This window comes from Xenopus laevis, chromosome 4S (genome assembly GCF_017654675.1).
Source record: "Xenopus laevis strain J_2021 chromosome 4S, Xenopus_laevis_v10.1, whole genome shotgun sequence".
Taxonomy (NCBI): Eukaryota; Metazoa; Chordata; class Amphibia; order Anura; family Pipidae; genus Xenopus; species Xenopus laevis.
The window spans coordinates 94,233,114-94,255,205 of record NC_054378.1 but is presented as its reverse complement, the minus strand read 5'-3'; the positions used below and the strand labels follow the sequence as shown (position 1 = coordinate 94,255,205).

At 41.4% G+C, this 22,092-nt stretch overlaps 1 protein-coding gene across 10 annotated transcripts in view; it reads left to right on the top strand.

Moving 5' to 3' along the window:
- Nucleotides 1-17,997: 17,997 nt before the first annotated feature.
- Nucleotides 17,998-22,092, top strand: part of rbfox2.S (RNA binding fox-1 homolog 2 S homeolog) — a 170,545-nt gene continuing 166,450 nt past the window's right edge. For 8 of the 10 annotated variants that reach the window (XM_018259284.2, XM_018259275.2, XM_018259276.2 and 5 more), the window contains exon 1: nucleotides 18,001-18,782. In XM_018259284.2, coding sequence (XP_018114773.1) covers nucleotides 18,618-18,782 — 165 coding nt within the window. In that variant the 5' untranslated portion in view covers nucleotides 18,001-18,617. Of the gene's footprint in view, nucleotides 18,783-22,092 lie in introns of all 10 variants that reach the window. The other 2 variants (XM_041591113.1, XM_041591112.1) reach the window with 2 other exon arrangements.

The following is a 22,092-nucleotide window of genomic DNA, read 5'->3' as shown; positions in this document are numbered from 1 at the left end:
GCGTGCGTATATGCACGCGCGTGCGTATATGCACACACTGATGCATTCCACCTTTGAGCAGCCTTAGTGACTTGTGAATATCACTTAAAGTAGGCTCTGTGTCTGGGGGGAAATGTATAAAAAGGTCTTGCTCTATGGATGATAGATTTTTAAATTTGGCAAATCCAGGTGCCCTGCTACAGGCTCTGATAAGAACACTTAAAGGGATACTGTTGGGGTAAAACATTTTTTACTAAACTCATCAGTTAATAGTGCTGCTCCAATAGAATTCTGCACTGAACTTTTAATTTTGGCATGGGGCTAGACATGTCATTTTCCCAGGTCCCCCAAACACTTGTGATATCACACCAGTGAGCAGCTAAACAGGCCCTACCCGACACTGCTGCTGAAAGATTTGTTTGCATTGTTAAATGTGCAACCCTGCTTTTTTCCTGCTTGGGTGCTATTCTCAAGTCTACTACTAGGTGGATTAAGGGCACACAATTTTGGTAATGGTGAAATACAATAAGGGGAGAAACCATCGCTGTTGCAAAGCAGTTGATGGTTCAAGAATAACATTTTAAATGGTAGTGAATTATTAATGTAAACAGTGTAATTTAGAAATAAAAAGTAAAACATAAAAATCATGACCAAAACTTTTTAAGGGCTCCGGCTGTGCTATCAAACCTTTTCCACAGGGTACCTCTACTACTATCCACCAGCAGCAAGTTGTGCCCACAGGGCCTGAACTACGAGTAAACAGAAGGGACATTGGTATGTGGAAGTGTGTGGGCGTGGAGTTTCCATGCAGGTAGGCAAGGTGCCAGTCAGAGACCCTCTTGCCATTAGACAAGCAGAGAACCTTGCCTTAGACTGTAGTCAGCCACTAGTTACCAGGAGCAGCTGCCTCCTGTAACTTTAAGAGCTGAATTTGGGTTTTTTTTTAATGGATCACAGGGCAGAGTCAGCACTGGTTGCAGCTTCTGCTGTTTCTAGAGCCCTAAGAAACTGGCTCACGCAGCTGGAGGAGTATGTTGAAGCAAGCCCATAGGGACCAAATATTGAAAGCTCTTATTGGAGTAAAGTCGGCATCTGAATTTTTGTGATGCCATTATTTAAGTTGGCTTCTAACAACATGGCCCTTTCAACCACAGCCAGGAGAGCTATCTGGCTTAAGCTGTGGTCTGCAAACACCACATCTAAAACTAACTGGTGTAATATGCCCTTTGAGCCAGGTCCATTTTTGTCTCCAAATTACACTCATGGAGAGGATGTCTAATGGGAAGGGCAAGACACTGCCTCAAGACAGGCAGAGGGTGAAATGGAGAAGTAATTTTAGTGGAAGAGGAGGTTTCCAGTCCCATTGAGGCAACCAAGGTATGGTGAAAATGTAAAGGATATGTCCCGCTCTTCCAGATCTCACGATGGACCATGTAGGGCTCTAAGGTGCAGGGGTAAGTCTCTCCCGTTGGCCTGCATTTTTCAAAAAAGCGTTTTGGAAAAGGTTCCTTTTTGGAAGAGGTCTGCTGCATTTATGTTAGTTTTTCTTGTTCCAAAGCAGTATGGTTCCTATCAAACCATCATAGATCCAGGTTTGTAAATTGGTTCCTTCAAAAGAAACGATTCAGGATGGAAATGGTAAAATCGACTGCAGATAATAGAGCCAGGGGACTACCTAGTGACCTTGGATTTGAAGGACACCCATCTCCATATACAAATCTTTCCTGCTCACAGAACAATTGCAGTGTTCCTAAAGGATCCGCTTAATCATTTTCAGTTTCAAGTCCTGCACGAAGGTAGTTGCTTCTGTCACAGCGGTTCTTCATCAGGAAGGTATCCATGTGATACCGTATCTAGATGATTGGTTGTTCCAGGCAGTTTCAACCTCCCTCCTTTTGAAACATCTTGAGAGGTAATTGAAGATCTTTCAGTATCTTGGCTGTATTGTCAACAAGGAAAAATCGTCTCTGCTTCCTTCAAAGGGTAAAGCAGTTTCTGGGGATGTGTTTCAATACAAGGACAATCATCCTGACTCCTCAGAGAATTGGCAGTATTATAAACTGCATCAGTCACCTCAAGAGTCCGGTTCCTGTCTCTTTGAGACAGATGATGAAGGTGTTAGGCCTGATGAGAGCTTCCATTGAGGCTTTTCCTTGGGCCAAAATACACGAGATTCTCTGGACAGATTGGAGGATTCCCTAGATTCCACTTGGAGAATTTCCCAAGAGGTTATAGACTCTACCTGTAGCTTCAAACAGCCAGATATATCAAAGAGAGGCTGATTCAAAAGCCCATGGGGATCCTAATAACAACGGATGCCTCAGCCAAAGGATGGGGAGCTCATCTAGGGAAACACACTGCTCAGGGGCCTAGGGATGCCATGGAGAAGTCACTTTCCTTCAGTTTCAGAGAAATGAGGGCAGCATTAAATGCCTTCGTGGCTTTTTCCGACAATCTGAGGTCAGGCAGTAATGATACAATCCCACAACTCAACAGTAGTCTCCTACTTGAATCGTCAAGAGGGAACCAGATACCAGATTCTCCTGAAAGAATCTCAGAGGTTTCTATATTGGGCAGAGAAGAATCTGTTGAATATTGTTGCGGTTGTCATCAAGGGGAGGGACAATCTTTAAGCGGATCGCCTGAGCAGAGTGACACTGGATCCAAGGAGTGGTCCCTGAATCACGAAATATCCAACAGCTTAGTCAGACGCTGGGGAGTCCTGGAGGTCGATGGATCTGGAAGAATGCCAAACTTTAGAAATTCTTCTCCCTGTATCACAGAGATCACCCATGGGTTCAGGATGCAATGACAATCAAATGGGAATTTAATATGGCCTACATTTTTCCTCCTATTCCCATGATCAGCAGGGTTATCAGGAAAATACAGCTGGATCAGACTTCGGTTATTGCCATTCTCCACTTTTGGTCAGAGGATATGGTTCTCGCATCTGATGAATATGTGCCACGGGGACTATTGGGTGCTTCCCCAGATAAAAGATCTAATTTCTCAGAGCCGGTTTCAGTTTCCCCGAGCTGAGTCACCTAAGACTTAAGACCAGCACCTATTAACCTTCTCTGGTCTGTCTGATAAAGTTCTCAAAACCCTCCTTCAATCCAGGAAATCATCAACTAGCAAGGCTTATTCAAAATCTTGCAGTTGTGATGTTCTCCACAATGAAATTCTGGAGTTCTTGCAGCAGGGGTTAGACAAGAAGTTGAGCCCTTGTACACTGTTTTCAGTGATATCTGCCTACTTGGGTTTCCAGTTGTCTACTGATCCAATGATACGGAGATTCCTTAAAGCAGACTAGAGGATAAGGCCACCTGTCCTGAATCCAGTTCCGCAATGGGACTTGAATATTGTGTTGGAGCAGTTATGTGAGCCCCCTTTCGAATCCCTGGAAGCAATAGATCTAAAGCGATAGCCTCTGCCAGAAGGATAAGTGAGATTCAGGCTTTGGCATCTTAGGAAGCTTATTTTCAGTTCTTTTCAGATCAGGTGGTCCTTAGAACCCTTCCAGATTTTACTCCTAAAGTTGCTTCCAAAGTAAACATAAATCAGGAAGTTAGGCTTCCTTCCTTTTTGCACAGATTCATCTGCAGACGAGGAGTTGAGGTGTCATTTCTTGGATGTCTGCCGCATACTTAAGAGATAGTTACTAGAGACAGAAAGTTTCAGGAGATAGGAAAATCTCTTTATAGCCTTCTCGGGGAAGAACAAAGGTCTAACAGTTTCTTAATTGACCCCTGTCCAGGTGGCTGAAAGATACTATTCAGACATGCTCTATAGCAGCTAAATAGTATAGAGGAAATTTTAAACACCGTAATTTCCATACAGCAAATACACAAATTATTCCCATCCTAAAAATAAAGCTGAGTTATTCTATGTGTATGCTAGAGTACTTTTTTTATAACACGCATCATATTGGGAGGACGGGGGTATTATAGTGTGTCAATTAACTCTCACTCTTCCTACCTAACAGGAAGGGGGATTTAACCCCACATGTGCTTCTGTATGGACTTGAAGGAAAAAGAAATTACTGTAAGTAAAATTTCCAAAAAGTAAAAATGCCAAATTAACTATAGGGTTTTTGGAGTATTATGGATTATTAAAGTAATATGTTTAATAAACTTTAACTTTTGCTCCGGCATCACTAACTAAGATTTCCATGCTGTGGGCCCATTGTTCCCATTTTTATAAGTTATGGGGGGGGGATTATTTTAAAATGTCAAAAAAGAGTTCTATGGAGAGCAATAAAATTACTTTGAGGGTTATATTCAGGCTGTCTAGCCTGGTGTAGTGAAAATCCTGAAAACTCTGTATACACCAAGTCCTCTGCTCTGATGTTGTACAGTGGCTGCTTAGGCATGGCTAAAAAATCTGAAAGCTGAAGCAATCGGGAAATTAAGCAAATAGAAAATTCATATGCAGTCATCCATAAGGGCCATGTCACACCAGTGTTTTCTCTGCCAATCTGCTTTCTTCTGCACCATCATCCATGTGAATTTTCACACCAAAAACAGGCCAATGCCCTCTGTAAGTGCTCAGTAGAAGAAGGAAGTAGAGCGTCATTGTCTCCCCCGGTGTAGGTATGCTCAGTCTGACCAGGCCCTTAATATTTCCATTACACATACCTATGGAAAAAATAATTGTCCTTTCAAAGTCATCCTTTTTTGCCAAACAAATTAAATAATAGGGGTTAAAAGGGCTGTAATGTAGTGACTGAGCTTGTCTGTCAGGTTCATCCAGTCACTCATGTAGCTATTATTTAGTTCATTCTGATCCAAAGAAAGGCAAAAATACTGCTGCAATGGCCTCTCAATTAGCTAAAAGAATATTGGTAATCTTAGTACCGAAAACGTTTAAAGCTGAAACAAGGAAAGCAGTCTCAGCAGGAAGGCTTTCATGTGGGGGGTCACACAAGGGCGGTTGCGGGCTGCATCCTGTTGGTCAGCTCTGCTTTAAGTCATAGAGGTCCATGTTATAAAAAAAGACTCATCCAGAAAACCCCAGCCCCCACTCACTTTGCAAAATAAAGTGAATAAAGTACCCACTCTTGTAAAATATCAGGATATTATAAGTTACCGAGGAGTTTTATGACCATATAAAAACACGAGGCCGAAGGCCTTGGAACTCTGAGGTAACTTCTAATATCATATTTTGCAACTGGGGGTACTTTAATTATTATAATACACAAGTTTCAGTGAGTCATGTGACAGAAATGACATCAGAACTCACCGTTTATAAATGATGACATCAGAACTCACCGTTTATAAGGCTATAATCTACAGTCTGGTCATTTCCCTGTGGGACCAGACTGTAAATTATATCCTTATAAACGGCGCGTTCTGGCATCAGAACGCGCCGTTTATAAACTTAAAGAGACAGCACTTGTAGCTGCTGCTTTCTCCTCTACCCTGTTTCCCGCAGTTTGGCTTTCATGCGCCACACTTCCTTGCTTCGCCCGCACTTCACACACTCCACCTGTTTCAATGCCTCCCATCTATCGGCTCCACTTTCCTTCCTCCCAGGTCACCTGCAGCTGCCTCTCTGCATGGTGTCGCTTCCTTCCTCTACTTAAAATTTATAAACATATAAGCACCTCGGAGTTATGTGACTGCGGCCTCGTGCTTTTATATGGTCACATAACTCCTCGGTGACTTATAATATCTTTATAAATTACAGTAGGGGGTACATTATTCACTATATAATTTACAAGATATTCATGGCTTTTCTGTATTATAAGTAAATAAAGAGTACCTTGTATAATAAGTAAATAAACTGTACCTTGTATAATTAATTTGATGTTTACGTCTAAAAAAACTTTTGCGGCATCTACACTGCTGCTTTTTAATATAAGAGCTTTGTACAGCTGCCTGACTGGTAACGATATTTAACCACCTTCATCAAAGAGCAGACAAGTAAATAACTCTAGGTGGCCATATGATTTTAGATCATGCAAAATACACACAAGGCCCTGGCCAGTCTTTCCAATAATCTAAGGCTATGTTTAAAAGGGCTACGGTCCCAATTCCTTTTACAGGTTCCACATTTGCCTCTTTGACATTGGAGTGGGTCAAGATTGGGATGCGCATCAATGGTTGGACTGGGCTGGCGGGATACCAGGAAAAAACTCAGATGGGCCCAGCTTTTATGGGGCCACTGACCCAGACCTCCTTCCCGTGTTGCCGATTTTCTCCCACCCATTTACAGCCGCCCGTCCGCACCAGTTGGAGGAAAGAGGTATAACAATGTATGTGGCATGGCACTCTGAGGGGGAGGGAGGGTTACTTGGTGGGCTCTTTCAATTGCAGCCCCAGTGGGCCCAGGAGACCCAAGTTTGACGCTAGGCGCATTACTATAGCGGAAAGTGCTATTTTCAAATTTCCATTTAAGAAACTAGAAATTCGGCATTTTTCAATTTTTATGTCCCCCCTGGTAACTGTCTACTCGCTTTCGACTGAAGCAAGATTCTCACCTTGTCACATGACATGAGCAGCCCAGAGAATAGGGTTTGTGTTAAGAGATTTCACTCTTAATAAGTAAAGCATATCTATACTTGCACATCTGTAGTTTTTTCTATATTCTATTACTCTTGTTTTGTCACATAACAGCCCTCAAGTCATGAAGGTATAAACACAATTACTCTCAATAGATGCTTTCAGCCAAGAGATGTAGTACAAAATGGCTGTTGTTGACACCGCAATCCAGATAATAGCTATTTATGTTAATGTTTTATGAGCAGAAGGTCAGTCACAGAAAGACAGCAAGTCGATTTATTCACCATGGTGTCATTTTAGCAAGAGCACCGTGACTGTCAACTCTTGCTGCCAGTAGAAAATGGGAAAAGCTAATTTGAAGTCATTAATAGAAATTATCAGTCAAAATCTGTCGGTGTAAATTACCATTCAAGTTTAAAAAGGGCACTAATGTGAAACTATGTTAATATCAGGGCCGCTATCAAGGGGGTACTGCTCAAGGGGGGCCCGGCTGTGCTTCATTTTTCAAAATAGCCGGGCCCCCCTTGTCAGTACTGAAGCCGTGCCACTTCTTCTTAAGTCCCGAAAAGCCGAAGTCCCAAAGTGGCGGAAAGACCCAAAGTCACAAAAACAGCTAAAGTAGAAGTCCTGAAGCAGCGAAAAGACCCGAAGTCCATTACTTGTTAGAATGTATAGTACAGGTATGGAATCTGTAATCCAAAATGGGACCTGGGGGTTTCTGGATAACAGATTTTTCTGTAATTTGGGTCTTAATATCTTGTCTACTAGAAAATAATTTAAAAAGTAAATAATATTATATCTTAGTTTAGATCAAGTACAATGTACTGTGTTATTGTTACAGAGAAAAGAGTAAAATTTGGATAAAATGGAGTCTAAGGGAGACAACCGTTTCATAATTCAAAGCTTTCTGGATAACAGGTTTCCAGATAACAGATTCCATACCTGTATATGAAGGTGCCTGTGTCCAAGAATACTGACGGAAGTTGGGAGAAGTCAGTCTGAACCTGCTGTATTTAGACAAAAGTAGAAAATCCTACATACTTGAAACTAGCTTTTTTTTTTTTTAGCTCTTTAACTCCTGTATCAATGTATACACTCCTTTATTGTATAGCACTGTGGAATATAGTGGTAATAAATATTAATAAAATAATCAATCAGTATTGAGGTATTTGCAGATGCAGCTAGCATTTATTTCAACACGCTGCAACAATAACACTATTCTTCACTTTTTAAATAATTTTTGTAGGGATGCACCGATTCCACTATTTTGGATTCGGCCGAACACGCGAATCCTTTGCAAAAGATTCAGCCGAATACCGAACTGAATCCGAATCCTAATTTGCATATGCAAATTAGGGGTGGGAAGGGGAAAACATTTTTTACTTCCTTGTTTTGTGACAAAAGTCACGCAATTTCCCTCCCCGTCCCTAATTTGCATATGCAAATTAGGATTCGGATTTGGTTCGGACGGGCAGAAGGATTCGGCCGAATTTTTTTAAAAAACCGAAAAACTAAAGCGTCTCACATATCACTATTTTTTTTCCATCAGATTGGATGATTATAGGCTATTCTAATCTGTCTCAGGTTGAAAAAAAACTATAGAAAGATTCTGAACTTGCCCATTATAAATTGTGAACATATATATGCTTGAAGTTTTATGTCTGGAGAAAAGAGCACCCATTCTAAGTCATATTCAGGTCTTGGATCTGGGATTAGAATGTACTGTATGTTAAAAAGAATAATGCATACACTTTATAATGGATAATATACCCCCTACTGTATTTATAAGGCTATTAGACATCATTAATGACTTCCCTGACATAAAAGTAGGAGGCCACAGAACCAGTGCTTTTATGAAGGTCGAGTCATAGAATAGCATATATAAGGGTGAAAGTCTGAAAGCACAGTATTCCATGAAATATTGTTAACATTCCTTATAGATGAATTACACATGGAAGGATTTTTTTTGGAGAATACTGTGACTTGTCCACCCTATATGAGAATGTGTTACTGGGGATTCCTTTAATGTAAATGGAACCAGTTCCATAACTTTGCTAGTAAATGAAGCTGTTATGGATTGGGGACCCAGATCTTTATCCTGTATGGAGGACTTGCATTTAATTAGACATGATGTTTTTGTGTAATTTTATTGCATTATATTTTGTGGCTGATGAATCACAAGGAAGCCTATACACTTGCTGAATGTTGAAAGGAGAACTAACGCTTAACAAAAAGAAGTATCTAGAAATGTTGTATATTATATTTTGGGCTTATGTACCAGCCCAATGCAACCACAGCCCTTTAGCAGGGAAGATGTGTCCACAAAGATGTCACAGTGAGCTGCCTTCAGGCAATGCTTTTTCTTTCTAGATAGGGCCTTAAATAAAATGATAGCGTTATGTAAAGGGATATATTTCAAGAACAAATTGTTGGGATGTAGCATCCCAGGGTGAAGTGTAACTTTTAAAACTCATCTTTTTGTCTTGGCTTATCATTAGTGTGTGGTGATTTCTTTACCTATTTTTTTTTTTTATCCCACTTCCCATTTTCAGCTGAACATATTAGGGGCAGTGGGGTTTTCTTTTTAGTGCAGATTCAGGCACGGGCTCCATCTTCAGCCACTTTGGACATTTTCAGAATGAGACCAGCGCAGTTGTCACGAAACAGACAGGTGCTCCAACTGCGCATCCACCACTCTGCCGGTCTCATTTCAAAGATTGCCGAAGAGAAGAAGATGATGCCCGGGAACTCCACTGGACAGAATCTGCATGGAGGGGTAAATAAAGACTTTGGGGCATTTGCCCGGGTAACACTTAGGCTGGAGAGGGGGGTCTATGTAGGGTAGTGGTTTTTTACCTGTTGGATTTGCTTCTCCTTTAACCAATAAAGAAATGCGCGTCAGGAGGTTCTTGCAGAACATAATAATTTTATTTGACAGAGATAAATGATCCACAGGTTACTGTACATCAGTAAATATGCATTTGCAGAATATAGAGGCACACAGCTTAGACAGTATATAAGAGGTAGATGCAGATGCATTCCCTGAGGCTGTAGTCAAGGCAGTACAGCACCTCGAGGCAGAAATACCTCCCATGTGGTCTGGATCTCACCCAGTGGAGTGTTCAGGGAGGAGAACCTGAAGCCTGACACCCTATCCACTGTAGTCCCTTCACTGTAGGCAAATCTTACAGCCTGGGAAGCTACTCCCTGCTTCACCTCCTTGGTGGAACACAAAGCTGCTCTTTCTATCTTCCCTCAAAGTCTTACTCTCCTAGAGAGTCTATAACAATAATATTCCTACCACTTACTAGCCTCATTCACGGGGTCCCTGCTCCCCGACTTCCATACTAGAGGTTCAGATCCCTCTAGGGAAATGTGGCTTTACTGAGCCTTGGTGTATCCAGGCTCCCTGGAAACATCCAGCTGGACCAGAAGCCAAAGAGGAAGATCCACCCCTTCTCACTCACAATACCAAAGTGTGACAGGAAGTGGTCACAACACCTCTTGGCCAATAACTGGAATATATAAATTACAACTAGCTACATGGGCATCTGTCCAGCAATTAGGGAGATCGGGAAGTGTAGGGATTTAAAGCCATAGGGACACATTAACCATATGGGTCCCTACACTACTGTTTGTTGTAATATTATCATTAACCACTACCACAGGTTGTTGGAGGAAGCAGACTTAAACAGCCTATTAACTGGACTTTTGCCTGCAGCTTAGCTGGGAACACAGAAGTGGGAAAATCAGTGGCGTAACTAGAGTGCACCGGGCCCCCTGCAAAAAATATCTTTAGAGGGGCCCAGCATACTCCAATCCCCATCTTCTCGCCCTCTTCCTGTCTCTTCCCACTTCCTGCCCTGACTCCGCGCACTATCCACCCGGACCCTGCCCACTCTACCCGCCATGCCAACTTGCACTCAGCTTCCCCCCGCAGGTAAGAGAGTAGCTGGGGAAGGGGGTTCTTGTTAGCTATAGCAGAAGCAAACCCCGCAGTCCGGGTCCCCCTTTTCCCCATGCCCTCCTGCGACTGCGGGGTTTGCTTGCTCTATAGTTATGTACTAGAGAAAATACATTTCTGTAAACTAGAAGGCTAAAACCAAACCTCCTACTGTGGGGTAGTGTGGAGGAGCAGCCGCCTGTATATTTCATCTCTCTAGTTCTGAACTGGGGAGAGTTCCTGACAAAGTGTGATTGGTTTGCAAACAATGTTCTATATTTGACAAATTACAATAGTTCCCTGGTGATTGCATTAGTGAAACTGTCCACATGGTGGCAGTCATAGCTCTTATTAAAAAATAAATAAATAAAAAAGACAGACAGACGTGCCTCCCTCCTGTTTATGTTTGTATGTTTCTGCCTTTGTATTTTCTAGCACCTTGACAGCCAGTAGCTTCAGCTTCTCTGCAAAATGTCTTTCTACTGCCCCAGGCTTTGGAAACAGATAAACCACTAGAATTACACAGTGCTCTGCTGTCAAGAATGATTCTATCTGAATTACAGATAGCTGTGTTCCTGTGCACAGAAGCAATAACTGGCTGAGCTGAGAATGGAGCGTCTTTTATACTGTGACCCTTTCAAAATAATCAATAGTCAAGTGTGGTGAAGGCCCTTCTGAAACCGAAATCTGTTTAACCCCATGTAACCCACAAAACTCTACAACCCTATCGCTGTCACCATTGTAAAAAATGTTATTCAAATGCATAAAAAGAAATTATAAAATGCAGGAGGCAGACTTAAATGTATGCAGCCCTGTAAGTACTTACAGTGATGGCAGCTACATTGGTTGACTGAAGCCTCAACAGTAGCCAACCTCAACCCTAACCTACCCCTGAAAACCAGGGATGTATAATGTCAGATGCTTATAAAGCACAACTCATAGCAACCCTTGGGAACTTCATTGGCTATGGGTAAATATTAATATCTAACAAGTACTACACAATGTAATACTTATCGTACTTGTACAGGGCCTGTTTTCTTTTAATAAACATGCCTGCACTGTGTCAATGCTGTAAGGGATGCTGTAAGGGATGTGGTGACAACTCTACGGCTCCTACTGGTATGCACAAAGCAATCTGCCTGGTGATTGTCTCCATTTATAATGCTGTTTCCAGCATGACCTTGGACCTGCTGTTTCTTTTCTTTGTACCTGTTTATTCTTCTTGACAGATTCCTTGCTCTGGAATTTAACCTTGAGCACAGAGCACATTTTCTGCGAGTGTGATTTTCTATTTTGGTTTTAACTGAAATGTTACTCTTTGTTCTGCCTACGTAACAGCCCATAAGTGATAGTCTTCTTGGGCCTCTGACAGCAGGTACAATAGTTTCCCTTAACATAAACACAGTTGAAATGGGCATGTGGTGAAATGAGACTTGTTTGCACATGAAAACTAAAGATTTAAAAATAACAGTTTTATTTGCGAGCCATTCTATAGTAAGATTGTTGTTTTGAGCATTGCAACCTCTAGAGCAGACCATATTATTGCCTATATCCATAATTCATATTGAGTGTCCTCAGCATCGGACTAGAGTGGCCAGGGCCCACTGGGGCTGATGCCTCGGGGCCCCCTCACCCCACCCGGGCCCCGTCCCAGCCTCACCCCCCCCCCCTCCAGCAACCCCGCACCTGCCTCCTTCTACTAGCGGGTAGGTTTGGGGGACCAGGACGGAAGCTGCAGTAGGCTTTGCTCGGGTCTGGCTGATGGGGCCCACCAGGTTTTTCCTTTTTAATAAGCTTTGACCTCTAGAAATGATGATGATGCAAATGTTATTGCAGTTTATTTAACAGTTTCTTCAAAGTGCACATAAAATATAATTTTGTGCACATTGCGAGGAAACTATGGAGACAATAATGTACCATACCTGGCAACCATGGGAGCTGGAAACCATGATAATTTTATTTATCTTATACCTATAACAGACTTTGCAGAATCATTATTTAAAATAAAACAGGATTACCCAACCTGCTGGAACCTTCAAGCACCCCCAAAGAACAGCAATACATATAAAGTATTACTATAACAATCTTGTTCGTCTGTAGCTATTATACTGTGCCATACCTGTTTTACTCACTATCATTGTGTTTATCTTTTCACTGTGGGGCCTTGATGGACTAGTAGAGAGGAGGCTCCTGGGCAGCTGGACTTTGTTGTCTCATCTGGCCAAATGGCTCAGGTTGTTCCTTGTCCCTCATCCAGGATACTCACTGGGTTGTCATCTCCTACCACACTCCCTAGTGGTCATAAATGTAGAGTATGTTATTTTACAAGCAGGTTTATACCTTAGGACTATGGGCACAAAGGGAACAGGCCTGGACTGGCAATCTGTGAGTTCTGGCAAATGCCAGTGGTGCAGCTGTAAGCTGCCGTAGACAGCAGTGGCGGAACTACTGGGTGAGCAGGAGGTGAGAGCGGGCCAGGGCCTGCACCCCCTCAGGGCCCCCCGGCAGCTCACGCGCCACTGACAAATGCGGCCGGAAGGGGGCGGGGCCCGGCTGCGCATCACGCACCAGGGCCCGCCCCCCTCTAGTGACGCTACTGGTAGACAGTCACTATTTATTGGGCTGGTGTGGAGCTGCTTGGGCCTCTGTGTATTTGGAATGCCAGTGTCTATTGTGAATCCCAGTCTGAACCTGAAAGGGAGATTTGTCACCCATGAGGAATCTATGTGCCATATAATTGATCATCCTTAATCCAAGTAATGCAGAGGTGTCCAAACTTTTTGCAACGAGGGCCAGATTTAGTGAGGTGAAAATGTGTTCAGCCTAAAATCTATTCCGATGTAGCTATCTTGTGATCAGGATCATTCACTCCTGGAGATGGACGCGTACACGGCGTTTAGGAAGTGGAGTAGTGGAGTTTGTTTGGACTTATTCTCCGCACCTCATTTAAACAAGAAATTGCGTAGCCGTAGCAGTAATATTTGGGCACATGATTAGTGAAATAATCTGCCACTTGGTCTATATTGCTGCCTGTGTGCTGAAGGTGTTAGCAATAGACACGTGATGCACCGCTCTCGCATACGCCTTTAGTTCACTGTACTGGCACGTCAGTATGTCTATTGCACCTTCAGCCCTAAAGAAATATGCGAGAGAGGCGTCACTACGTTCCAGTACGTGTCTATTACTAACACCTTCAGCACACAGGCAGCAGTATAGACCAAGTGGCAGATCATTTCACTAATGTGCCAAAATATTACTGCAACGGCTACGTGATTCCTGATTGCATTGTGCATGGAGGGCCGCATTATTATTAATTTCATGATGGAGGCTGAGAGCCGGTGTACATTTGAAAACAGGCCGCAATTGGTCCGCGGGCCTGACTTTGGATATGCCTGAAGTAATGGTTTAGAAAGAACATGAAAATTTAATTTTTACTTACAAATTAATCACAATATTTGGATCATTGCTACGTTAAATACTATCACACTATAGGAGTAGTTGTGCCAAAATGAAATATGAAATATATACATACATATACAGTACATAAACTATACATACCAATATCTATACTAATTGTAGATTACAGTATCACAATAGACTATGATACTATGCTTGTTCAAGAAACCATCCAAGCCGCTCTTAAAGAACAGTTCAGTGTAAAAATAAAAACTTGGTAAATAGATAGGCTGTGCAAAATAAAAAAATGTTTCTAATATAGTTAGTTATCCAAAAATGTCCTCTGTGAATGTTATTATTAGTGAAATAAAGAGATTTAAAATACTAACCAGATGTATATTTTGCCATGGTTCTGTCTGTAAATATTAAGTTTAATAAGTCTGCACCTCAAACAATCCTGCATCAATCACTTCTTGCTTTAGGTTGTGAATGTGACTGACGAGGCCTTGCACACGCCCCTAATAATGTAACATTAATGAGTGTGACAAGTCCTATATGTAATGTGGATGTTAGTCTTTTTCTAACATTCACAAGCCAAAGAATAGTGAACATACAACAAGCTTACAATACAATTTATCTGCAACAATTCATGAGCCCCTTCAAACCAAATTATTTCCCAAGATTCCTTAAAATGCGCTCAGAATTTCTGGAGGACTTGGAGAATGAAAACACACTCTTCTTTCCTTCCAACAGGAGACCCGGACAAATAGCTTTGTTTTTCAAAAGCTGGGCTTTTTATGCTCAGATGGCATGTTGTTTTTGCCAGATTTTTTTTTTATTAAGACATTTGCTGTGTACTTTGCACAAATTCTATGAAATATCCTTTTCCTATTCTTAGACACTAGGGGGCAGATTTACTAAGGGTCGAATATCGAGGGTTAATTAACCCTCGATATTCGACTAGGAACTAAAATCGTTCGACTTCGAATATCGAAGTCGAACGATTTAGCGCTAATCCTACGATCGAACGATCGAAGGATTATTAGTTCGATCGAACGATTAAATCCTTCGAATCGAACGATTCGAAGGATTTTAATACAACGATCGAAGGAATATCCTTCGATCAAAAAAACGCAGGCAAGCCTATGGGGACCTTCCCCATAGGCTAACATTGACTTCGGTAGCTTTTAGCTGCCGAAGTAGGGGGTCGAAGTTTTTCTTAAAGAGACAGTACTTCGATTATCGAATGTATTAGTGTAGGAAGGGTGTTGTTGCACTATTTAACTCAATGCAAAATCAGATTAAACCCCTGGCCACCAATGTATTATTTCAATCCTCTGTACTACCCTGGCCACCAATGTTTTTTTAAAAATACATGGGGCCCCTGACCACCAATGTTTTCTTTAACTTGTAAGGAGGGGGGGAGGTTTAAATGTTCTATGGGGTCCCTTTTAACTTGTAAGGGGGTGCTGGCCACGATTGTTTTTCTTACCTTTTTTTTTTATAAATTTGTTTCTACATAACGAAAAAAACACCAAGACACATTTAACTTTAAATTTGCAAAGTCTTTATTAAGAAATAACTTACCAATTCTCTGCTTGTGCTACTCTCCAGAAATGGCAACAGGGCGACAATCCATCATGTGGCGCTTGATTTCTCCTCCCTGGATATCTCCTATAGATGCACGATCATATACATGCGGTGGAGGGCGCGATGCGACCAACCTGGTTGCCTGGGGCACCCGGCCGGTCTGGCCCGGCCCTGGTGGACATGGTCTTAAAGTTATTGAGATAACATGGGTGTGGTTGAAAAGGGGAAGTGGTCAACATTGGCTTCTATTATCAGCCCTCTGCCATGTAGGCCAGAAAAATTCCAGCCCCCAGTACCACAGAAGTTGGACAGCACTGATCTAGGGAGAAGGACATCCCATAATATCACAGAAAATAGAAGGGGAAATGCCTCCCCTCCTACAGGCAAAGATTCCCACTCTATGTCATATCCTATCAAAGATAAAAAAGATGAACAATTTACTTAAATTACAAACTTAAATTACAAACTTACCTGGGCAGTTTTGACTTCACAAGTTTTTGGGAGCCCTGGCATCTTTAGTCATTCCATATTTTATTTTTCCAACTTCTTTTTGTTTTTATCATCTTTATCTGGTCTATGTCAGATCACAGACAGCACCTAACAAAAGCAGCAACTCTAAAATGCCCAGGGGGTGTATGCTCAGTGGCGTCTCATGTGTGGGCCACTGACACAGTGAGAGCTACTGATCTAAAAACTTAGTCTTAGCAGTATAAAACTGCTAATATTTTTAAAACAAGTAAAAAAAAAAAAGGTAAATTGCCAATACACTCAACAGAGAACAATAAGCAAGATTAATGTAATATGTTACTTTGCTGTATATACCCTTAAAGGCATCACTTGTCTTATCTGAAGTAAGCTTTACTTCTATTTGGTTGAGGCTGATTTGGTAAGTACTAGTGGTAGGGTTTAAATTTAAAAATAAATATAAAACAAGAGCTATCTAGTCTGCCTCATAACAAGACTCTCTATCCCAAAAACTTGTGTAGACGCAACTGCATTTTGTTTGTCTTTGCTTATTGCCGCAGATTTTCATTGCTCATGCCACTGTGTTCCATTACTACAGAACAGAACAATGTGCAATGGCAACTTCACTAATTAGAAGGGGAAATGCAACCTAACTAAGTGAATCAGATCATAAAGAGCACATGAATAATTTAAACAATTAATAAATTATAGGGATAATGATCTCTTTCCATAAACTGCATTTATATATTTCCTGCCATTTGCAATACATTTTTTGTCATAAGAGCTCTAATACAGGCTCAGTACAGGTAGCACCCGTTACTGATTAATAATTAATTACTGCATACTGCCACTTAGAATAGTGGACAGGTCAGTTCACATCTGTATTCCTGCACAATAGAATTATTTCTTCTTCTCTTATATCTAGAGAAAGGACCCCATTGGCACTGAAAGTTTGAATAAACTTCACTTGTTTCTCTTTACCACATTATGAAGTCTAGGGGTGTCTCTGTTACTAGGATTGCTGTCTATGTTGTTTAAGGCAGCACTCTGGCATGATACTATGTTTTATTGGAGTGGACCACATTCCTCCCTGACTCCAAGATGGCAATCTCACCAGTCCCTGAATCAACTTGTACTATGAACTATCTTCCATAACCCTGTATTCCCTCACTTGCTAAAAAGCCATCCAACCCCTTGTTAGGGCAGAGACACACGGTCAGATTTGGAGAGATTAGTCGCCTGGTGACAAATCTCTTTTTCTTCGGGGCAAATAATCTCCCCAAACTGCCTTCTCCTGCCTTCCCGCCGGCTAGAATGTAAACCGATGGTGGGATGGCACTCAGAGCGCTTCGTTTGCCGAGGATGGCCAAAGTTTCCTCGTGAGGCAACTTCGGCGACTTCAGAAAACGAAGCATTCCAAGTGCCACCCCGCCGGTGATTTTCATTCTAGCCTAGGGAAAGGCAGTTCAGGGAGATTAGTTGCCCCAAAGAAGAGATTTGTCGTCGGGCGACTAATTTCCACGAATCTGACCGGTAGTCTCTGCTCTTAAAGGTATCTAATGTATCAGCCATCTCTAATGTTGCTGTGGTACTTTAATGTATTAACCAGCACAAAAACAAAACTGTTATATTTACTGTAAGGGACTGTGAAACAGGCAGGACCTGGTTGTGTGTAGAAAACATAGGACACAAATTTTGCCCTGGTAAACAGTGACCAATCAGATCAGAGGCTTGTTTTCACACAGGCAACCAGTAAATATTACCTGCTGATTGGTTACTATATGTGACTGTAGGCACCTGTGCAATCTTTACCTCCAATATCACTGACCACATTAGACTTATTTTGTAAGTTATCTACATCTTGAATAAGTTCCCTGTAGCACTTGTCTCACGTGGTATAACATCAAGGAATCCGCATACTCTTTATTATTTCAGATGAAAGGTGTATCATTAGATTGCATTTTTATTATTGTGTTTATATTATTTGCCAATTTCCAACATGGCCTCCCAAGCACTCAGACACGCTTCGCTTTTCGTGTCTTGACGGAAATCGCCGAACGCTCATGGTAGCTCAAGTCCTTCGTAAACCCTGCCCTCCAGTTCCGGAGATTGCCGAAGCATTTAGTTGGGCTCGGGCCGTGTACTGTGTGTTTGCAGCTGTGAGATTGGGGATTATTTTCCCTCCTCTTCCTATTTTCTTCCATCTTTCGCTGTGTTTTTGCCCTTTCCTGTTAGCAGTGTGACAGAGCAAGCTCCCATTCCACACTCACATACACACTCGTCCAGTTGCAGCAGGAGCAGCATCACATCTCGCACATAAGGACAACTCGCTTTTGCAATTCCAGCCTTGATTCCCTTGCTTTTTCTTCCCAACATATCGCTTCCGTTATACTGTGCAAATGATCGGCTCGTCTGTGGCCAGCGTGATTTCGCTTTGCGACTATTAACATAATATTTTTACTTTTGCCATTGGCAGCAGCTCATTTTGCTTCCCAGCTACATTTGCCTTAGTCTGTGCATTTAGCCCCAGGCCAATCTTTTTTTTACCATGAAGTAACTTGCCAGAGTAAGTTTTTTTCAACACCACAGACTTCATTTTAACCATCAGCAGCAACTAAAACTGTTAGATATATTTTTAATAAAAATCTTTGTGCACCTTGGATTCAAGAGGTGTGAGCTGGCAGTTCCAACTGAGCCTAGAGTCTAAAGTTCCCATAGGACTGGCTGGTGTAAAGCTTCTTATGGCAGATGCTGTAATGTCTGGTGCTCATCTCCTGAGCTTTAATACCTGTGGCACCAAGAGAGATTCGGATCAGCAGTTGCATCTGGGAAGTAGTGGCGCATCTGGTGCTGGAGTCAAGAGGCAGCGAGTGGAGCTTGAGCAACAGGAGCCTGGAAACCCCATGGTGAGTGGAATCTTACTGAATAGACATTTCACAATTGTTGCATTGCCAACATACTCCTTTGATAATGAGCCATACACAAGTCGTTATAGTTTTAACGTAAACCTTATTGTGATGCTTACATGAAACCTATATATGATCATTAGTTAGGGTCTTAGAGATGCTGCCACAGAATAAACAGATACATCTTGGTCTGCCAATAGCTTTAACAGGTAAGTTAAAGGGATATTGTCATGGGAAAAAACATTTTTTTTTCAAAATGAATCAGTTAATAGTGCTGCTCCAGCAGAATTTTGCGCTGAAATCCATTTCTCAAAAGAGCAAAGAGATTTTTTTATATTCAATTTTGAAATCTGACATGGGGCTAGGCATATTGTCAATTTCCCAGCTGCCCCAAGTCATGTGACTTGTGCTCTGATAAACTTCAATCACTCTTTACTGCTGTACTGCAACTTGGAGTGATATCACCCCCCTCCCTTTTCTCCCCCAGCAGCCAAACAAAAGAACAGTGGGAAGGTAAACAGATAACAGCTCACAGCTGCCTCTAAGAACAACACTCAATAGTAAAAACCGTGTCCCACTGAGACACATTGTTACATTGAGAAGGAAAAACAGCAGCCTGCCAGAAAGCATTTCTCTCCTAAAGTGCAGGCACAAGTCACATGACTGGGGCAGCTGGGAAATTGACAAAATGACTAGCCCCATGTCAGGTTTCAAAATTGAATATAAAAAAATCTGTTTGCTATTTTGAGAAATGGATTACAGTGCAGAATTCTGCTGGAGTAGCACTATTAACTCATGCGTTTTGAAAAAAACATGTTTTCCCATGACAGAATCCCTTTAAATTAGTGTGGCATTGCCACATGCATTCAGATTTCATCTTGAGTCATTCGAGTTATAATGATCCACTCTGGCCATTATGGGTCCCTATTATAACATGCACAGTATGCTTGTACATTGGCCCACTCCACTTCCTGGTACAGATAACGGTAATTTTCAAAATGTGGACTTTCAGAAATACATTTTATTTCCGCCAGTTATTGTAGTTCGCAACTTCTACCCTGTGTCTGCCAGTTGGCTGACCTTTGGCATAAAGTGCTGAAACCAAAACTGTCATCTCTCTCCCATCCCCAACTAAAAACTCAAAATGGGCAAATAAGTGTAGCCTGTTTGATCACTATATAGTTTAAAAAATAGTTCAAACCACTTGTCTTTAAGTAAGAAGTTTAATTAGTACTTTTCCCTGTTGATTCTTATTGAGGTGAGATCATCTTCAGTATATAGTTAAAGTTGAATATTAATATGACATTTAATAGTTTTATTTTATTTGTCATGAGCATACATATCTCTACAAACCTTTTTTCTGAGGAAACCTACTTGGCCCCATAAGTGGAATGCTAGCCATGCTGGAAGCCATTTTTAAATGTCCAGCAAACGTATACCAACAGCACTAAGGTGTGCAAGACCCCGAGCAGAGCTGTGTAAATTGAATATTCAGTCAGTTAGACAGGTATTAAGTGATTAGGGGAAATAAAAACAGTGGTTCATGTGTAGCAGACCAGGAGCATCGAGAGACCATGTCAGAGCACAGAGAACACATAAGGTAAGCAGAGTGTAAAGCTGGCCATAGACTCAAAGATACAGTTTGAAGACTCGTGTGATTTTCGGATTGTGTGTGTAGTGTGCCCATGAACCATGGCAATTGGTCTGCATGTATTGACTATCTGATTATACGATGTCAATGGGTGACTGTCACTACTATTTGTCGGACATTACTTTTGTACGATTGATGTCTGTCAGTTTCTGGTCAGAACATTGTCTGATTTGTTATTTTTCCTACTTCTTTTAATCTGAATGGTTTATGGTAGATCAGTTGGACTGAAACGAACGAGCGTTCCTCGCACAAAGAATAAAATCTGTACATCTTTGGTGCAAGCAAGCCAGTCCATTAAAGTCTGGTGCAATTATTCTACACTGGGAGTGTATGCATGTAATGGACAGTAGGTCATTAGACCCATTTTGCATCACCTATTCTTTATGAATAAATATGTTTCCATATGTTCAGTGTATTTTAGTACTAACGTCAAATTATTTTTTTTTAAAAATTTGTATAGAGCAATAAAAAAAACAAACAAACACCAAGCCATATGTAACTTTAAAATTGCAAAGTTTTTATTAAAAAATAACTTACTGAAACTCAGCTTGCATTCCTCTTCAGAAAAGCCGACAGGGCAACGATCCATCGTGCGGTGTTTGATTTCTTCTCCCTGGCTATATCCTATAGAAGGCAGGGAGGAGAAATCGAGCGCCACACGATGGATTGTCGCCTTTTCTGAAGAGGAGCGCGAGGAGTTTTGGTAAGTTATTTTTTAATAAAGACTTCGCGATTTTAAAGTTACTTATGTCTTGGTTTTTTTTCTTTCATTCTATACAAACTAATTTTTTTTTAAATTGATGTTAATGGTCCTTTAAGAAAGGGTTTTATATTTCCTAACTGTAAAAGTCCTATCTACACTGTGTGTCCTCAAATGGGGACAGAAGTGCATCTCTCAGCTCCTTATTGCTAACACTCGCTGCTCAATGCTCACTCAGTGCCGGCATTCTCTCTCACTCACGCTTTCCCTCAGTGATCTCTATTTCTTGGGTGCTGTGCTATATCCAACACTTTTCTAGTAAGGTTAATCTTATACTCTGTGTCACATGCAGGGATGGGCGAATTTTTTCACCTTGTTTCGCCTCAAAAATGACACCCATAGACTTGTATGGCGTTGTGCGTCAAAAAAAAAAAAGAGGCGCGTCAAAACAATTTCGCCGTGCGACAATTTTTTTTTGACGCCCATAGACTTTAATGGGCGTCGGCGACATTTCGCCAGCAGCAAATTGTGGGCGAAACTAAATGGGTAAAATTCGCCATTCCCTAGTCACATGCTCTCATTTTTTGTGCAAATGCTCCATTTCTGTCCATTGTCAATTTATATCCCCATGTTTTGCAATAATCTTCTAAAGTAGAAGTATACTCCCCATTAATATATGTTCACTGAATAGGGCTTGTGATTGAAATACCTTTTGCCTATTGTTTAATGACATCAAAGCTATGCATTTTTTTTATTTCATGAGGTAAATATCTATACAGGGAAACTGGAGGTACTCGTTGTTTAGTCCATGCAAATTAGACTCATGTTGAGAAGGAGGGTCATTTTCAGGTAGGCGAGTGAGAAAAGCTGCACAGCATAGGTGGTTAATGGGCATCTTTGAATGGGAAGATGGGTTGTGTGTCATTCACTTTATTCCCCTGGTTTATGGGTCATTTTGT